Source organism: Balaenoptera physalus (assembly GCF_965194825.1).
Source record: "Balaenoptera physalus genome assembly, chromosome: 2".
NCBI lineage: Eukaryota > Metazoa > Chordata > Mammalia > Artiodactyla > Balaenopteridae > Balaenoptera > Balaenoptera physalus.
This window is the reverse complement of record NC_138883.1, coordinates 67,540,913-67,561,979: the sequence shown is the minus strand read 5'-3', so window position 1 is coordinate 67,561,979 and position 21,067 is coordinate 67,540,913. Positions and strand designations below refer to the sequence as shown.

Sequence of the window (21,067 nt, the reverse complement as noted above, 5' to 3'; positions counted from 1 at the left end):
ATTACCAACTCTTCAACATTAATTACTGAAAACTAATCCACGCTTAGGCCTTTCATGTTTTATACTTAAAGGAACAAGTTTGGTCTTCCAATGACGTTCCTGATTTTTGTTCTAGGCTTCAGTTACAACAAAATTTACTTAGGTAACTTCCTGTCATTGAAAAGCTAATGCATTCTAGTTAAGCAAAGACTTAACAGCAAAGCAAAATACTTCAGTTTTCATTCAGTTCTGTTACTACCTATGTGCACTTGGAGGCCAAATAGTTTTAACCCCTGTAATATAACTATCTTAATTTTCCTATCTGTAAAATTATAATCATCTCTCTGACAGACCTATAGCTAGTCTGAGTACTTGTAAGATTCTCAGAGACATCTGGGTGACTGAACTTTGCTCTAATTCTGCAGCTCCTCTAAGATCAGAAAAGATCCTAGACCAGACTGTGCTAGCCTGTGGAGAATGAATATGTTAAAAGAGGGTGTGGTGCTCACTCCAGCAGCACATATATAATACTAAAATTGGAAATATACAGGGGACTTCACGGGTGGCGCAGTGGTTGAGAATCTGCCTGCCAATGCAGGGAACACAGGTTCGATCCCTGGTCCGGGAAGATCCCACATGCCACGGAGCAACTAAGCCCGTGCGCCACAACTACTGAGCCTGTGCTCTAGAGCCCGCAAGCCACAACTACTGAGCCCGCAGGCCACAATTACTGAAGCCCGCGCACCTACAGCCCATGCTCCACAACGAGAGAAGCCACCGCAATGAGAAGCCCTCACACTGCAACGAAGAGTAGCCCCTGCTCGCTGCAACTAGAGAAAGCCTGTGCACAGCAATGAAGACCCAATGCATCCAACAAATAAACTTAAAAAAAAAAAAAAAAAGGAAATATACAGAGAAGATTAGAAGATTCTTATCAAAGGAATGAGCATATGAAGCCTTCACCCTGATGGTTACCTAGACCACAATTATTTGGATTTGGGGGAAAAATCAATTTTTAAACTTTGAATTTCTTAAGCAGACTTCTTTTGTACCTTTCTTACTTATAATATCCATCCCTGGACATTATGTATTCCAAATATTTGTGATGCTAAGAATTGAAGCTCATTTTATGTGATCATCATGCATTGTAATCTACTTTTGGTAGATATTTAAGAATATTAAACCCTCATTTAAATGTCACGCGCACACACACACGCACATCCTTGTGTGTCATTCTTGGTCCCTGAGCAAGGATGACCCACAAATTTGTGAAGCATTTCGTATTTTTAAAACTAGGGAAAAAAAGAGTGTGTGTTGATGTTCGTGTATGCTATATTATACCGGTCTCTATGGCCATATCGTATAACACCAAGGTGGATGATCTGATCATAAAGATCCAGCTAGGCTTGGGGTAGGGGAGGGTGGGTCTGTCCATTGCTCAGATTACACTTCCCAGTGTAATCCTCACTCAGATTTAATCATATACAATGATGTTGAAGCCCTCTTTGGGAGACCCAGAGGCTTATACATTGTGTCTGTCATTGGAGAACATTGTTGACATCTCTACTGTGTATCCTCATAGCACTTTCGTCCATCAGTATCCTTTAGATAAAAACACCTTGACTCATTTCCCAGGTAGTATTTGTTTCTGGCCTCTACCTCATTCAGAACCTACTGTTGATACTTGTCAACGTGGTGGTAGCATAGGTTCAAATGTGCTTTAGAAAAATAAAAAGTATTTCATAAATATGGGTGATTATTGCCAGCTGCCTACAAAGCTGCATTTTTTGAGCTCTAATTTCTTTTCTATAAGAAATAGATGCAATATGGTATTTGCAATAGGCTCCAATACAGACTCTACTGCTGCTTATAGGTTTTGTATCTTTAGAGAAATCACAGGTTCTCCCAGAACCTATCTTCACCTGAAAAGTGGAAATTCCATAATAGCAGTACCTGTCTCATAAGGTTGTTGTGAGTGCAAATGTTAATATGGGAAGTACCTAGTGTTATGTCAGCACATTGAAGGTGCTAATATTTGAATCTGAAATCAGAAATCCAAAATCTGAAAGAAGTAAATCAATTTAAAAGCTCTGTATCTATCAGAATATTTTTTGATGAAAATAACAGAAAATTGAACTCAAACTGGTTAAATAATAATGGGGATTTACTGGCACCTGTAACTGGAAGGTCTATAGGAAATGTCAGCAACAGGCATTGTTCACGTAAGGTCCGGCTCAGCTTCTCTGCAGTTCTCCTGGCTCTGCCCTACTCTATGAGTTGCCTCTCCCACAGGCCGGCTTCCCCCACTGTTGCAAGATGCCTGCCAACAGTTACCAGGGCAACACACTTTCTCCTTCACATCCAAGGAAGAGAGAACATGACTTCTTACAATGAACAACAGTCCTCAGCTTTGGAAGCCCTTGAACTAGCCCTGTGACCAGGTCAGTGCCATGCCCTGGTGTGTAGGACTGAGGAGGTTGAGTGGAGAGGTGTTACACAATGGGGAAAGGTGAAATGAATGCCACAAAGACAACCAGAATGTAGACTACAGTAGCACAATAAATGCTTACTGGTTGACAATGTATTCCAAAGTGTTTTGTTTTTAAGGAAATAAAGTACCTATGAAGAAATGTTGAATTCTGAGCTTTCTAGGATCCTAATAAGCCCAGATGGCAGGCAGTAGGAGTGGGCAAGGCGCTGGCAGGGCCTCTGAAATGGCCAACAGAAATCCCAGGATGTAACCCTCCAATTCCTACAAATCTGAAATCAACTGGAGAAACAGAAGAAAAACTTCCCAATGCTGGGAAAGTTTTAAACAACGAAAAGTTCCTCTCTGTGCTTTCCCACAGGAAATCCGCAAACACTCCATCAGTACCACTGGAAAGGCAGAAACCCTGACACAAATGTGGTCTCTACTTAGAAAGAAAGTTAAAGCCCCAGAACCAACCTCTTAAGATGATTTCCTTTTGCCTAAATAAAGCATTTGATTGGGTCTTGGGGTTCATTTGACTGTAGGTATTGAAATCCACTCAAGGTATTTAAGCAAAAAGGGAATTTATTGGATGAAAACCAAGTATTTCCCAGCCAGGAATTAAAGCTGGCCTCAGAAGGGACTGGATTCACTCGACCAGGAAGTGAATGTCCAATTGCTTTAGTCTTCTCGCTGTCACAGCCAGCTTTCCTGGGTCAACCTGTCCATGGGTCAGCCCTGGTTTTATGTAGTCCTTGTTCAAGAGCCACTACTACAATGCTGAGTAATTCCTATAAGCCAATGTCAAATTTCTGGGAGAAAGCCCACAGTATACCTAGGGTCAGATGTCTGTCCTTGGCCTATCAGCTATGGCTGGGGAGGGCATGGTCACCAGGTTAGGTCTGCTGTACACACAGGAGAGGCTGTATCAGCAGACTCTGAGAAGGGGAGTGAGCTGGAGAGTCAAAAATGACTGATATGCCCATGTTCGACATGTCAGCCCTTTCCTCCTCTATCACAGTACAGTCAGCATTACATGATTTCATAAAAACATCAGAGAAATAGAAACCAGTAGAGGAACATGGACAAAGTCTAGGTAACTAATCTCTCAGCATGGCCCCATTCTACCTTTTTATGTATCTTTTATATAGCACAATTTCTTAGGGCTGCGTTTTTCTTACCTGCCAAGTACAGATACTCATACTTGTCCTTGTAATTCATAGGACTGGAGAAAGGATAAAGAAATAATAGATGTGAAAGTACTTTAAAACATTAAAATGATGTTATTTACACTCTGCACACTATAAAGCATCTCCTCCGAATTCTAACTCAGACCCCACTGTTTCCATGGAAATACTTATGAGTTCAAGGATCATTCGTCAAAACAGCCATTTTGGGTTAGTTCTCCTAGGTGGACACAGATCTTACGTCTACCACATAACTGTGCGGCACAGTGTTTTACAAGTTACCCAGCACACACAGCATGCAGTATACACACAGCAGACATGAAAGAGGAGAGCTACAAAGATTACAGAAAGGCAGGAAAGTAAAAACAAACAAACCCCCCCAAATAATAACAAAGTAAAAACAAGAAAGAAAACGTCACCCCTGAGAAAACAAAAATAGATAAATCAATAACAGTCTGCAAAGATATGTATTCCCAGTCCACTAAGGACAAAAAGAATAGAAATAGGCTGCACATGAGCAGATATAAGAGACAAAGCCCTGGGAATGAGGGCTGCTAAGCATTCCCTACTAACAGAAGTATCTGGTTATTCCTTCCTTTGCAGTAGATGATGCATTCTTTGACGGCAGGATTTTGTTGCATTCCTCTTTGTTTCCCCAGCATCCAGCACGGCACCTGCCCCTGAAGGCACTCAGTTAACGTTGTTGACGACATGAGTGTTCAGAGACTGAGAAGGCAGCAACAGAGAGAGACTTTCTCTCTCCCAATACAAAATATACCAATCGTGAACATGTTCTTATTTTTGTGGACTGAGAAGTGGTCCCCAAGTAGCAAATGTCCCACTATGTTGTCATCTTTTTAGAGTACTAGGACACAAAAAATTCATCATCTACCAAAAGCCTCCTGCTTTATACGTTATGTCTCTTGATCTGCCCACAAAGCTTGCGCTCAGGTTTGTCAGTCATCAGCAGTCTTTGGTGCTGTGTTCAGGACAGTGATGGAGCTTTAAGTTCTGTGGAAGGCAGTGTGGCACCCTGGAAAGTGCCCAGGAGACTTCGGATAGTTCTGATTTTACCAGTAACTGGTTATCTGGTCTTAGGCACCTCATTCAGCTTCTCCTGATCTGTTTCCTAATTTGTAAAATGAGGGAATTAAACTAGGTACTCTCTAATGCCTCAGTTCCATCAATCTATGCTTCCAAATGGGGCACCAGAGTCTTAAAGAGCTACTGTACCTAGAAAAACAGTTATTCCTCAAAGGGAAGATGAAAGTAAGCACAGTATTTCTCACATTTTTCACTTCCGTATTATCAGCATTCTGAGTACATTTAAAGTCTGAGTCTTATTTAATATCTGAGGCAACATGTTTTCCTCTCTGAGGGGATTGGGTCCATCTTCTTCATGCCCACTACAATGAGGGAGGCAAAAGTGGCAACACCAAAACAAATTTTAAAAATAAAAATAAAGCCAACTTTACTACCAAAATGACTGAAAGAAAGAAGTCAGTGAAAAAAATTAAAATACAAACAAGCAAATGCCAAACAGAAAAATTCCAGCCTGTCAAATGTAGTAATGTGTGATTAACACACCACAGTTGAATTATTTAAATTCAGTCACTATCAAGTCCAAGCAAACAAACATCACTGAGTACAGAAATCATCATCCCAAATATGCCACAATCCAAAACAAATTTTTAAACAGAAGGAAAAACTTGTTGCTCCAAAGAGCAAATAGGAACAGTAGAGAAATTTCTTTAGCCTTTGTAGGAATACGTTAGGCTAACAAATGTCCCTTTAATCTTAAACAGCTTCTGCAAAAGGGATTCAAATTTACTAGAATAATCTAAAGCAGCCCTTCCCAATCCATTCCCAAGCCCTAATTAACCTAAAGCATCCATCTGTGTAATGAACTGATTTCTCTCCTTTGCATCTAGACAGGAACTTGCTATATACCATCCTCGAGAGAATTGAGAAAACAGTCAAATCATTTTCTGAAACCCCAATTCAGAGAGCTGATTTAACAGACTTAATACTCAGCACTCCTTACACTTCACCTTTTTTACAGTAGTTTGTGGTTCTCATAAGCCACAGAAATATGCCATGCTAGCATAAATGGAGTAGGTATCTGCTTCTATCAATTTATTAAAGTCTTACTGATCTCCTTTAAGCTTAATATTACACACAGATATACAGTTTTATTTGTCATATAGTTTTTTCTGGGTTTTTGTTTATCTGTTCACAACTTGTTCAAAACTAGTTGATTTCCATCATGCCTGAGATAATGATTGCACCAATCAAAATAAAATCATGAATTGTATATTTAAAGTATAATTATTCTGAAATTGCTTTCAAGTACTGTGAGATAAATCAAATTAGTAATTCAAGTAGTGTCACTAAGAATTGAGATTTTTAATTGAAGTATAGTTGATTTACAATATTAGTTTCAGGTGTACAGCATAGTGATTCAGTATTTTTACAGATTATACTCCATTAAAAGTTATTACAAGATAATGGCTATAATTCCCTGTGCTATACAATATATCCTGGTTGCTTATCTTTTTATTTTTTTCAATTTAAAAAATTTTTATTACATTTTGGCCGTGCCACGTGGCATGTGGGATCTTAGTTCCCTGACCAGGGATCAAACCCGCACACCCTGTGGTGGAAGGGTGAAGTCTTAACCACTGGACTGCCAGGGAAGTCCCTGCTTATCTGTTTTATACAGTAGCTGAAATAAAAACATGCTAGAAAGAATGAATAGCAGACAAAGTGATACAGAAGAACACATAAGTGATCTGTAAGATAGAATAATGGAAATCACCCAATCAGAAGAGCAAAAAGAAAAACAAATTTTTAAAAATGAAAACAATCTAAGAGATCTCTGGAATAACATTAAGTTGTTCCAACATTCGCATTACAGGGGCTCCAGAAGGAGAAGAAAGAGAGAAAGGGATTGAAACTGTATTTGAAGAAATTATGGCTGAAAACTTCCAAACCTGAACAAGGGAACAGATATTCAGGTACAGGAAGCACAGAGGGTCCCAAACAAGATGAACCCAAACAGACCCACACCCAGACATATCATAATTAAAATGGCAAAATTTAAAGATAAAGAGAGATTTCTAAAGGCAGCAAGAGAAGAACAAAGACTCTTATATAAGGGAATCCTCATAACGCTATAGGCTGATTTCTCTGGAGAATTGAGATTTTTAAGTATATTTGAAAAATAACAAAGAAGTAAAAATGAATGAGTTTAAGTAAACACCCTATGATCCTGAGTTGGAATTGGAAGTACCCACGTGAAACCATGGGTACTTGGTTTACCAAGTAGTTTAGAAAGAAAATAATAATTATCCCTATCTCTGTCCACTAAAAAAGGCCTAGAAACAATGACCAACTCAGTATTAATGAGCATGCTTAGCACCTAGATTATAATCTCTAAATACCATTTCCCATTAAAATGAACCAGAGTTCCTTGGTGAACTAGCTAATTCCACGTCTTGGGCAGGAAATTTTCATGATGAGCCTGGAACATATTGTCATACAAGAGAGGAAGGAAGCTATCAAAGACTACTAGAGTTAATGTCAAAGGACACAGAAGCAAACTAGAAAAGGTGTCACAGATCAAAAATGGACCAATTTGAGCATGAATGAGGATAATAACTATAATACAACAGACTGAAACACATTAAATATGCTAAAATCCATGAGTTCTTAATAACACTTAAAACAAAAAAGACAAGAACAAACAAACTCAGTCACCTTTAGAAGGTGTACGGAAACCAACCAATGTTTAAAAAAAAAATTATTACAGGGACTTCCCTGGTGGCACAGTGGATAAGATTCTGTGCTCCCAATGCAGGGGGCCTGGGTTTGATCCCTGGTCAGGTAACTAGATCCCACAGGCATGCCACAACTAAGAGTTCAAATGCCACAACCTAGGTGCTCAGGTGCCAAAACGAAGGAGCCAGTGAGACACAACTAAGGAGCCTGCCTTCTGCAACTAAGGAGCAGGCGGGCCTCGACTAAAGAGCCTGCCTCTGGGGGGAGAGCTGGCAGCTCCCACTAGTTTGTCAGCCTGACAGGAACTGGAACAGCCCCCAATTTCATTTAAAACTTAAGCAAATAGTCCAGTTTGTGCATGTGGCTTTCAACCCAACTTATGTAACTTCTGAGTTATTTGTTGTTGTTGACACTATTATTTGGTTCTTTCAACATTCCCCCAAACCTGCTTCTGTTTCCTTGATACATGATAATTATATGATTGTAACATAGATGATCAGGTCTTTGTTATTATTAAAAATATTTTTCATCAGTGAAAAAAGAAAAAAAAAGAGCCTGCCTGCCACAACTAAGATCAAGTGCAACCAAATAAATAAATAAATAAATATTTTTAAAAAAATTTATTAAAATAGGGCTTCCCTGGTGACACAGTGGTTAAGAATCCATCTGCCAATGCAGGAGACACGGGTTCAAACCCTGGTCTGGGAAGATCCCACATGCCGCGGAGCAGCAAAGCCCGTGTGCCACAACTACTGAGTCCGTGTGCCACAACTACTGAAGCCCGCATGCCTAGAGCCCACGCACCACAACAAAGAGTCGCCCCTGCTCACTACAACTACAGAAAGCCCACATGCAGCAATGAAGACCCAACACAGCCAAAAAGAAATATATAAACAAATAAATTTTTTAAAAAAATTATTAAAGTAAAACACACACAACATAAAATGCTCCCATTTTACCCATGGCATTAAGTACATTAACATTATTGAGCAACCATCACCACCATCGATTTCCAGAACTTTCTCATCTTCCCAAATTGAAACTCTATACCCATTAAACACTAACTCCCCTTTCCTCCTTCCCCCCAGCCACTGTCAGTCTATTATTTTGAACTGGCAAATAAAGATTAAAAATGAAGCATTTAGTGCAGAGAGTCCCATACAGGATAAATCCAAGGAGAAACACTTCAAGACACATATTAATCAAACTATCAAAAATTAAATACAAAGAAAAAATATTAAAAGCAGCAAGGGAAAAACAACAAATAACACACAAGGGAATCCCCATAAGCTTAACAGCTGAACTTGCAGCAGAAACTCTGCAAACCAGAAGGGAGCGGCAGGACATATTTAAAGTGATGAAGGAGAAAAACCTACAACCAAGATTACTCTACCCAGCAAGGATCTCATTCAGATTCGACGGAGAAATTAAAACCTTTACAGACAAGCAAAAGCTAAGAGAATTCAGCACCACGAAACCAGCTTTACAACAAATACTAAAGGAACTTCTCTAGGCAGGAAACACAAGAGAAGGGAAAGACCTACAATAACAAACCCAAAACAATTAAGAAAATGGTAATAGGAACATACATATCGATAATTACCTTAAATGTAAGTGGATTAAATGCTCCAACCAAAAGACATAGAGTGGATGAATAGACACAAAAACAAGACACGTATATATGCTGTCTACAAGAGACCCACTTCAGACCTAGGGACACATACAGGCTGAAAGTGAGGGGATGGAAAAAGATATTCCATGCAGATGGAAATCAAAGGAAAGCTGGAGTAGCAATACTCATATCAGACAAAATAGACGTTAAAATAAAGACTATTACAAGAGACAAAGAAGGACACTACATAATGATCAAGGGATCAATCCAAGAAGAAGATATAACAATTGTAAATATTTATGCACCCAGCATAGGAGCACCTCAATACATAAGGCAAATACTAACAGCCATAAAAGGGGAAATCGACAGTAACACAATCATAGTAGGGGACTTCAACACCCCACTTTCACCAATGGACAGATCATCCAAAATGAAAATAAATAAGGAAACACAAGCTTTAAATGATACATTAAACAAAATGGAATTCATTGTTATTTATAGGACATTCCATCCAAAAACAACAGAATACACTTTCTTCTCAAGTGCTCAAGGAACATCTTCCAGGATAGATCATATCTTGGGTCACAAATCAAGGCTTGGTAAATTTAAGAAAATTGAAATCGTATCAAGTATCTTTTCCGACCACAATGCTATGAGACTAGATATCAATTACAGGAAAAAAATCTGTAAAAAATACAAACACATGGAGGCTAAACAATACACTACTTAATAACCGTGAGATCATTGAAGAAACCAAAGAGGAAATCAAAAAATACTTAGAAACAAATGACAATGAAAACACGATAATCCAAAACCTATGGGATGCAGCAAAAGCAGTTCTAAGAGAGAAGTTTATGGCAGTACAATCCTACCTCAAGAAACAAGAGAAATCTCAAATAAACAACCTAACCTTACACCTAAAGCAATTAGAGAAAGAAGAAGAAATAAACCCCAAAGTTAGCATAAGGAAAGAAATCATAAAGATCAAATCAGAAATAAATGAAAAAGAAATGAAGGAAACGATAGCAAAGATCAATAAAACTAAAAGCTGGTTCTTTGAGAAGATAAACAAAATTGATAAACCATTAGCCAGACTCATCAAGAAAAAAAGGGAGAAGACTCAAATCAATAGAATTAGAAATGAAAAAGGAGAAGTAACAAAATGACACTACAGAAATACAAAGGATCATGAGAGATTACTACAAGCAACTCTATGCCAATAAAATGGACAACCTGGAAGAAATGGACAAATTCTTAGAAAAGCACAACCTTCTGAGATTGAACCAGGAAGAAATAGAAAATATAAACAAACCAATCACAAGCACTGAAATTGAGACTGCGATTAAAAATCTTCCAACACACAAAAGCCCAGGACCAGATGGCTTCACAGGTGAATTCTATCAAACATTTAGAGACGAGCTAACACCTATCCTTCTCAAACTCCTCCAAAACATAGCAGAGGGAGGAACACTCCCAAACTCATTCTACGAGGCCACCATCACCCTGATACCAAAACCAGACAAAGATGACATAAAGAAAGAAAACTACAGGCCAATATCACTGATGAAAATAGATGCAAAAATCCTTAACAAAATACTAGCAAACAGAATCCAACAGCACATTACAAGGATCATACACCATGATCAAGTGGGGTTTATCCCAGGAATGCAAAGGATTATTCAATATACACAAATTAATCAATGTGATACACCATATTAACAAATTGAAGGAGAAAAACCATATGATCATCTCAATAGATGCAGGAAAAGCTTTTGACAAAATTCAACACCCATTTATGATAAAACCCCTCAGAAAGTAGGCATAGAGGGAACTTACCTCAACATAATAAAGGCCATATATGACAAACCCACAGCCAACATCATTCTCAATGGTGAAAAAGTGAAACCATTTCCACTAAGATCAGGAACAAGACAAGGTTGTTCACTCTCACCACTATTATTCAACATAGTTTTAGAAGTTTTAGCCACGGCAATCAGAGAAGAAAAAGAAAGAAAAGGAATCCAAATCGGAAAAGAAGAAGTAAAGCTGTCACTGTTTGCAGATGACATGATACTGTACATAGAGAATCCTAAAGATGCTACGAGAAAATTACTAGCGCTAATAAATGAATTTGGTAAAGTAGCAGGATACAAAATTAATGCACAGAAATCTCTTGCATTCCTATACACTAATGATGCGAAATCTGAAAGAGAAATTAAGGAAACACTCCCATTTACCATTGCAACAAAAAGAATAAAATACCTAGAAATAAACCTACCTAAGGAGATAAAAGACCTGCATGCAGAAAACTATAAGACACTGATGAAAGAAATTAAAGATGATACAAACAGATGGAGAGATATACCATGTTCTTGGATTGGAAGAATCAACATTGTGAAAATGACTATACTACCCAAAGCAATCTACAAATTCAATGCAATCCCTATCAAACTACCACTGGCATTTTTCACAGAACTAGAACAAATAATTTCACAATTTATATGGAAGCACAAAAGACCATGAATAGCCAAAGCAATCTTGAGAAATAAAAATGGAGCTGGAGGAATCAGGCTCCCAGACTTCAGACTATACTACAAAGCTACAGTAATCAAGACAGTATGGTACTGGCACAAAAACAGAAAAACAGATCAATGGAACAGGATAGAAAGCCCAGAGATAAACCCACACACATATGGTCACCTTATCTTTGATAAAGGAGGCAAGCGTACACAATGGAGAACAGACAGCCTCTTCAATAAATGGTGCTGGGAAAACTGGACAGCTACATGTAAAAGAATGAAATCAGAACACTCCCTAACACCATACACAAAAATAAACTCAAAATGGATTGAAGACCTAAATGTAAGGCCAGACACCATAAAACTCTTAGAGAAAAACATAGGCAGAACACTCTATGACATAAATCACAGCAAGATCCTTTTTGACCCACCTTCTAGAGAAATGGAAATAAAAACAAAAATAAACAAATGGGACCTAATGAAACTTAAAAGCTTTTGTACAGCAAAGGAAAACATAAACAAGATGAAAAGACAACCCTCAGAATGAGAGAAAATATTTGTAAAGGAAGCAACTTACAAAGGATTAATTTCCAAAATATACAAGCAGCTCATGCAGCTCAATATCAAAAAAACAAACAACCCAATCCAAAAATGGGCAGAAGACCTAAATAGACATTTCTCCAAAGAAGATATACAGATTGCCAATAAACACATGAAAGGATGCTCAACATCACTAATCATTAGAGAAATGCAAATCAAAAGTACAATGAGGTATCAACCTCACACCAGTTAGAATGGGCATCATCAAAAAATCTACAAATGATAAATGCTGGAGAGGGTGTGGAGAAAAGGGAACCCTCTTGCACTGTTGGTGGGAATGTAAATTGATACAGCCACTATGGAGAACAGCATGGAGGTTCCTTAAAAAACTGAAAATAGAACTACCAGATGACCCAGCAATCCCACTACTGGGCATATACCCTGAGCAAACCATAATTCAAAAAGAATCATGTACCACAATGTTCATTGCAGCACTATTTACAATAGCCAGGACATGGAAGCAACCTAAGTGTCCATTGACAGATGAATGGATCAAGAAGATGTAGTACATATATACAATGGAATATTACTCAGCCATAAAAAGAAATGAAATTGAGTTATTTGTAGTGAGGTGGATGGACCTAGAGTCTGTCATATAGAGTGAAGTAAGTCAGAAAGAGAGAAACAAATACCATATGCTATATGGAATCTAAAAAAAAAAAAAAAAAAAAAAGGTTCTGATGAACATAGGGGCAGGACAGGAATAAAGACACAGACATAGAGAATGGACTTGAGGACACGGGGAGGGGGAAGGGTAAGCTGGGACGAAGTGAGAGAGTGGCATGGACTTATATATACTACCAAATGTAAAATAGATAGCTAGTGGGAAGCAGCCGCATAGCACAGGGAGATCAGCTCATTGCTTTGTGACCACCTAGAGGGGTGGGATAGGGAGGGTGGGAGGGAGATGCAAGAGGGAGGAGATATGGGGATATATGTATATGTATAGCTGATTCACTCTGTTATAAAGCAGAAACTAACACACCATTGTAAAGCAATTTTACTCCAATAAAGATGTTAAAAAAAAAAAATGAAGCATTTATCTTGCCTTTCCCATAAGATCTGTATCTCGGGATAAAAAAAAAAAGAGAGAGGATTCTCGTTTTAGAAGTACTCCACATTATAAATGAAGAAGGAATGCTAAAATTAAGAATATCACCACTTTGTAAGGTCCAATAAATTAATGGATCAAGACAATGCTTACTAATGGCTGATAACATCACAAAAGGAAACATTTTACCTCTGATGATTTAAAGTACAAACTGCTTGTCCTACAGAATATAAATGATACTCTTACCCACTTGATGACTGTTTATTAAATATGATCAATGAAGTCCCAAGAGATTTTATTTGTTATTTTTTAAAGAGTCCTATGGTTGGATAAGTTTGGCAGTCATTGACTTAAATAAATTTAATCTGATTCCCTTGGAGGGGAAAAAAAGTACAAAGTGCCATCTATAAAGTATTACACATACATACAGCAACAAGAACAACAACAAAATTACCTGATTTGATCAAGCCTCTATAGCTAATTCCCAAAGTTATAAGAAATACAGGGGACAGCAGAACATGTTTAATGACACCATGGAGATACAATCAGCAAAATACAAACCATGAGGAAAGCTACAGAAAATGATCTGGATTTTTCAATAAAAAGCAAACAGATAAAGAAAGAAAATTTTAAAAGAAAGATGGAGAACCTAAATATCAAAAGAGACTTAAGAGATACATCAAATAATTATAATGTATAAACCTTATTTTTATCTTCATTCAGCAAATGATCCATTTAAATATAAAATTTGTAAGAAAACTGAAGCAATATAAACCGTAAGTGGCTAATTATTATAGAATTATTAATTTTTTAGGTATGATAATACTAATATTGTTATATTTAAAAAGAGAGTTCTTACAGAAAGATCTTTAGAAATTCAAGATCATAATGTCTGAGATTTCTTCAAAATAATCAGGGGTAAGGACATGGAAGAAACAAAACAGGGTCATAAACTGATCATTGTTCAAACTGCTTAATAGATGGATTCACTGAAATATTTTATCTACTTTTTGCATATGTTTGAAAATTTTCATAACAATTTTTTTTAAGGAAGAAAACTAAAACCCCAAATGCAACTCTTGGGCCTAATGCATAATAATTTAGCTTTAGTCATGTAACAGCTTTTATTACAATTAAAAAACTATTGATCTTAAATAACTCAATCTAAAAACAGCTGAAGGGACTTCTGTGGTGGTGCAGTGGTTAAGAATCTGCCTGCGAATGCAGGGCACACGGATTCAATCCCTGGTCTGGGAAGATCCCATATGCCACGGAGCAACTAAGCCGTGTGCCACAACTACTGAAGCTGGCACGCCTAGAGCCCGTGCTCCACAACAAGAGAAGCCACTGCAATGAGAAGCCCGCACACCGCATCGAAGAGTAGCCCTCACTCGCTGCAACTAGAGAAGGCCCGCGCGCAGCAACGAAGCCCCAACACAGCCAAAAATAAATAAATAAATAAATAAATATATTAAAAAAAGAAATTATTATTTGACTTGAATGTTAATAGTATGAGCAGCACCTGTTGTGTTGTGTTTGGAATGCATAATAATATTTTCTAATTATTTTGTTATGCTAACCTACCAATTATGCATTTCTCTGAGGATGTACTAATTTTAGAGCAGATTTCAAGGGCCACACATTCCTGGAAGATGTTACCAGGCACTTCCACTAAAGGATTTATTTCTTCCTTTTCCATATATAGTCCTTGGCATTTCCCTCACTTTCTGGCATTTATTCAAACCTTTCCATGTGGCTTTATTTGGCTATTATGAGGGAAAAGACGGTATAATCTGGTGGTTAAAGGCATGGGCTTTAGAGACCCCGCTTTGGCTCTGCTTTCTACCTGTGTGACTTGGGACATGTCTTCTAATAAATCTGGGCATTAGTATCTTCATTTATGAAATTAGGATGATATCCACCTCCCAGGTGTGTTACAAAGATTCTATGATAACACGTATAAAGAGCTTGTTACAGTGTCAGGATCACCATTATTTTAGCATTTTGATTATACCTTTGCTGAGAACCAAATATGCAACTTTCTGGCCCAAATCTCACAGTGAGAAAGAAGGATAAGCCATCAGCAGAAAATTCCCAGGACTGGAAGCTGTGGCCCATCCTTTACACGGTTGACTGAGCAGCTAGTCTGTACTCCAAAGCATCGTGCAAGTCGTTGGGAACATAGAGGAGCACATGGAATGGTCTCTGCCTTCAAGGAGCTTACAGCCTTTTGGAGAAGAAGTGCCATATATATAAAAAAAAAAGTATAGAAATAAATAGGAGAGAAGAGACAAATCTTCCTTGCAGGAGAATTCCCAATAATTTATGTAAGTTACTCTGGCCTCAAGGAGGTTGAATTTAACTCCCTACTGCTAAAGTGTGGGCTACCCATAGTGACATCCTTCCAAAGAGGACAACATGGAAAGGGAGAACAAAAGAGCAACTTTACAGTAGAGAAACCTGACAAACACTCCTCAGCCAGGTGACCAAGGTCAACATCAACAGTGATAAGTCATGTTGATAGTAGGTGCCCTTGATGGGATGTGTTACATTACCTCTGTGGCCCTCCTTCCCAAAACACATAACCCCAGTCTAATGATGAGAAAAACATCAGACAAATCCCAACTGGGGGACACTGTACAAAATACCTGACCAGTACTCTTCAAAACTGTCAAGGTGGGCTTCCCTGGTGGTGCAGTGGTTAAGAATCCGCCTGCCAACGCAGGGGACACGGGTTTGAGCTCTGGTCTGGGAAGATGCCACATGCCGTGGAGCAACTAAGCCCGTGCGCCACAACTACTGAGCCTGTGCTCTAGAGCCTGCATGCCACAACTACTGAGCCCACGTACCACAACTACTGAAGCCTGCATGCCTAGAGCCTGTGCTCTGCAACAAGAGAAGACACTGCAATGAGAGGCCCACGCACTGCAATGAAGAGTAGTAGCCCCCGCTTGCCGCAACTAGAGAAAGCCCATGCGCAGCAACCAAGACCCAATGCAGCCAAAAATAAATAAATAAAATAAATAAATTTTTTAAAAAACTGTCAAGGTCATCAAAATAAGGAACATTTGAGAAAGTGTCACAGTGCAAAGGAGTCTAAGAAAACACGCTGACTAAACGTAATGCAGTATCCTGGATAGGATCCTGGAAGAGAAAAAGGGTATTAGGTAAACACTAAGGAAATCTGTGGAAAATACGGACTTTAGTTAATGTGTCAGTATTGGGACTTCCCTGGTGGTGCAGTGGTTAAGAATCCGCCTGCCAGTGCAGGGGACACAGGTTCGATCCCTGGTCTGCGAAGATCCCACATGCCATGGAGCAACTAAGCCTGTGCGTCACAACTACTGAACTCACATGCCACAACTACTGAAGCCTGCGTGCCTAGAGCCCATGCTCCGCAACGAGAGAAGCCACTGCAATGAGAAGCCCGCGCACCGCAACAAAGACGCAATGCAGCCAAAAGTAAATAAATAAATTTATTTATTTTAAAAAATGTGTCAGTATTGGTTCATGGACTGTGACAACTGTGCCATACTAACGTAAGATGTTAACAGGGGAAACTGGGTGTGGGGTATATGGGAACTCTACTATCTTATCGATGTTTCTATAAACCTAAAACTGTTCAAAAGTTAACTTTTTAGGGGGCTTCCTTGGTGGCACAGTGGTTGGGAGTCTGCCTGCCAATGCAGAGGACACGGGTTCGAGCCCTGGTCTGGGAGGATCCCACATGCCGCGGAAAGACTGGGCCCGTGAGCCACAATTACTGAGCCTGCGCGTCTGGAGCCTGTGCTCCGCAACAAGAGAGGCCGCGATAGTGAGAGGCCCGCGCACCGCGATGAAGAGTGGCCCCCGCTTGCCACAACTAGAGAAAGCCCTCGCACAGAAACGAAGACCCAACACAGCCATAAGTAAGTTAATAAATAAATAAATAATTTTTTTAAAAAAGTTAACTTTTTAAAAAACAATATAGCAAATGACAAGATAGAATGGGATTGACTCATTCATTTAACAAATATTTCTTGAGTACCTATTATGTGCTAGACACTTCACTGGGGACTAGAGGTGCAGTGATGAACAAGAGAGAAAGATCATTCACCTTCAGGAGCTTGCATGGGATGTGTGCTGGGCCTATACAATGAATTTATGCTCCCTGTCACTGCTTTCCTCGCTTAGGAGGGCATTCCGGTGGCAATGTGACCTCCATTACTTCTTGGTAAGTAAGGGGCAACATGATCCAGGCCACGGTTTAGCAGTGAGAGTTGAATAGCAAGAGACCTTCCGTAAGAAGGGATGAGTGCTGGGAGGTAGTTGGCACAGCCAGTGTTTCCTAAGGTTTCCAAACCCCAGAAACAGCACAGCTCTTGAAGGCTATATGTGCCCAGGGAGCATCTGCCCAGCCACAGAATTCAGCCAGTCGGAGGTCCCTTCCAATCGCTTGGTCTAATCTCCTTCACTTTATAGGAAAGGCAACTAAGGCCCAGAAAAAGAAAGTGATTGCTCGTGGTCATAAGGTTATCTCTGAGTCAACTTTTTAATATTCACTCCTCAGAGGCTGTGAACATTTATTCTATTGCTAGAAATCATCAAAAACTGAAAGGCTAGATGTACATACTTGCTTAGTATCACATGCGAACAATGGAAAGGAATCAAGCAGTAAAAATGGATACAAAATAAACATCAATGTGGGTCAAATAACATAGGTGATAGGAGTTTCCAAACTGATTATGCTCTATAACTAATCATAGAGACTTACGGGATACTGCAGGATAAACATACACTTCCTAAAAGGGAACAAACTCACTTTAAGATCACCATAACCAAAATAAAATCAAATCACTATGCATCGCATTAGCTAAGTAACAGTCTGCAGGGGAGGTTAAAGGAATAGGGCGTGGGACAGGAATGATATTCCTTTAAAAAATAAAAACAAAATACCAACAACAAAAACATAAAATCTTCAGGGTAACACCAGATTCATACTTAGATAAAAACAGAAGAGAGGGGACCCATAAACTAGAGGTTATCTACGTATAACCAATGAGCCAAGTCCACTCAGAGAACCCGGCTATACTTGAGAAACTCTTTTCAGTCTCATCCTAAAGCCTGATGATTCCACCTAAGGTATCAGTTTGAGAGGCAGCCCACTCCCTACCCAATGCCAGCCCATTCTGCACAAAGTTAGAAATGTGATCAGACACTACACTCAGGGAAAATTGCTTTTGAAAATGAGTTTCCAACCTTTCTGTTAAGGATCGTTTTCAAAGAACCATCAGGCCAGAAGATGTTTCCATGTTTTAACAGGGGAACGCAGTAGGCACATTTAAGGTGGAATTTTAATGAAAAGATAATGAAAAATTAGAATTATTCGTTTAACCTCTAACATTGACCTAAGTATTAGGCCCTCTGGGCAGTATATTAGAATCACCCGGAGAGCTTTAAAAAATCCTAATGCCCTGGCCCTGACCCAGACCAATTACATTAGAATCTCTGGGGTGGGACTCAGGCTTCAGTACTTTTTAAAGCTCCCCAGGTGATTCCATTGTGCAGCCCAGTTAGGAATCCACCGCTCTACAGAGAGTTAGTCTAAAATTTGAATATCAAATACTCTTAATTAAGGCAGGATAAACTAACTAGGCATCCTAGAAGTACAATACCCTGAAATGTTATCCAATTGAATACAAAACTATAATTTTAACAATTTGTCTTTTTAAGTCAATCATACCCAGATTTATTTGACTTTCCGTCTCTTCTTCAGATGTTTCCACAGCAGAAGCAACTACCTCTTAAGTCCAGATATTTTTTTTCTCAATATACTTATGGTGAGCCTGAGGTACAAACTAAGTGAGAATGAGAAATCTCATCCCCACTCTCCATGGTTGGCCTTTCAAAATAGAAAAATAAAGACTAACTTCTCTTAAATGTTTCAAAACAAAATAATTAAACTGCATCTTTGGGTAAACAACCAATGAAACTCAATGAGGTATTTCCTTTATTTTTTAATAGTCACAGACTCAGGGTTGATGATGGAAATAGCTGCATAGTTCTGACTCTGCTAAAATGGCTGGTGAAATTACATCACAGGAGGGCTGAGCTTTGTGGGAGTTCTGCAGAGCAGCACGTTTTAGCCATTTGGGTTGAGCTGTGGAGTGCTAGCCTTTTTCCAGGAGGTGAACTCTCCCTAATTAGATAGCATCACTACAATTTGCCCAGCCTAATTGGAGGAGGTTATCCAAACCTGACTGAGGACACGCAACAAACAATAATGATAAAGACAGCTTTAATGGTCCTGAAGGCTTAACATTTCTCCCAAGGAAAATATCAGGGGTGGTGGCTAGATTGCTGGGTTTCTAAGAAAAGGGCAACTCTCTCTACCATGAGAGGGATTAAATCTTTAAGGCAGCCATGAAAATAAGAATCAAAAACCCCCTGATCGGGCTTCCCTGGTGGCGCAGTGGTTACGAATCTGCCTGCCAATGCAGGGGACACGGGTTCGAGCTCTGGTCTGGGAAGATCCCACATGCCACGGAGCAACTAATCCCGTGAGCCACAACTACTGAGCGTGCGCGTCTGGAGCTTGTGCTCCGCAACGAGAGAGGCCGCGACAGTAAGAGGCCCGCGCACCGCGATGAAGAGTGGCCCCCGCTCTCCGCAACTGGAGAAAGCCCTCGCACAGAAACGAAGACCCAACACAGCCAAAAATAAATAAATAAATTAATTAATTAATTAAAAAAAAAAAAACTTCCTGGTCCACAAATGTTATTCAGTCTCTTTCTCTCCAAAAGACATTCAGATAGTAAAGGGAATGAAATCAACACCGCCGCCCCCCCCTCCCCAGCTGCCTGGTGCAATACTGACTCATTCCAGATTGAAAGGATAGTTGTAAAACCACTACCATATTTGGCTTCCAGGTGGTGGTGGTGGTGTGTTTCCTTCCTAACATAAAACGTATAGGAATACTATTCAGCAATAAAAAGGAAGGAAGAACTCATTCATGTTACAACATGAATGAAACTTAAAAACATTATGCTCAGTAAAAGAAGCCACATATTGTATCATTCCATTTATATGAAATATCCATAAAAAACAAATCTTTAGAGACGGGAAGTACATTGGTGTTGCCTAGGGCTGAGGGCGGGATAAGGGCTTGGCTGCCAATGGCCAGAAGGGATCCTTTTAGGGGTGCTGGAAGTGTCCTAAGATTGGATTGTGGTGATGGCTGCGTAACTCTGTATACTTACTAAAAATCGTGGAAATCACTGAAAAGGGATGGATTTTATGGTATATAAATTATTGGTTATTCTTTAGACCTAACTAAAATCCTATTCTTTGGACTAAATAAAACTTTTAAAAAACGAAATCGTGCCCCCTCTCCTGCGTCTGGGGGTGGTTCCTCAGCTGCCTTGCAGGTCCTGTGTCACTTTACACTCCCCGTGAATTCTGCTTTCTCCCGTTTCCTCATGTGAAAAGTTACCAGGATGAGAGAGAAAGAGAGGGGTGGAAGAGCACATTACCAAACCTGAGATCTGTGCAATCCCAACAGACACCAGGTCTGGGAGTTTGGAAAGGCAGTCATAAATCCTTCCTGATCTAGAAAAGAAGAAAAGGCAAATGTAAGGAAGGGTCCGGGCCACCTCCCAAGCGTGGCTCTACCCATGACAGTAAATGGAGCCCCCGGGGAAAATCCGACCGTGGCAGAAACAAAGTCGGAAGGCTGGATCCCTAAAATCCGAAGAAAAACCAGTCCGTTGATGGGGTTTCTAACAAATACAGGGCATGCGTTTATCCAACCCAGGTTGGCGTGACTTCAGAAGTACGAACTTTGTTTCAACGGGAGCACAGATTTGGGAAGTTTGTTCTGAGGCCGCGTGT

At 39.4% G+C, this 21,067-nt stretch overlaps 1 protein-coding gene across 1 annotated transcript in view; it reads right to left on the bottom strand.

Annotated features, from left to right (window-relative positions):
- LOC309654698 (uncharacterized protein) overlaps positions 1-21,067 on the bottom strand; it is a gene marked incomplete at its 5' end in the record, with an annotated part of 105,743 nt that overhangs the window by 83,859 nt on the left and 817 nt on the right. The window contains one exon of the mRNA XM_082449108.1: positions 20,710-20,785. Coding sequence (XP_082305234.1) covers positions 20,710-20,785 — 76 coding nt within the window. The remainder of the gene's footprint in view (positions 1-20,709; positions 20,786-21,067) is intronic.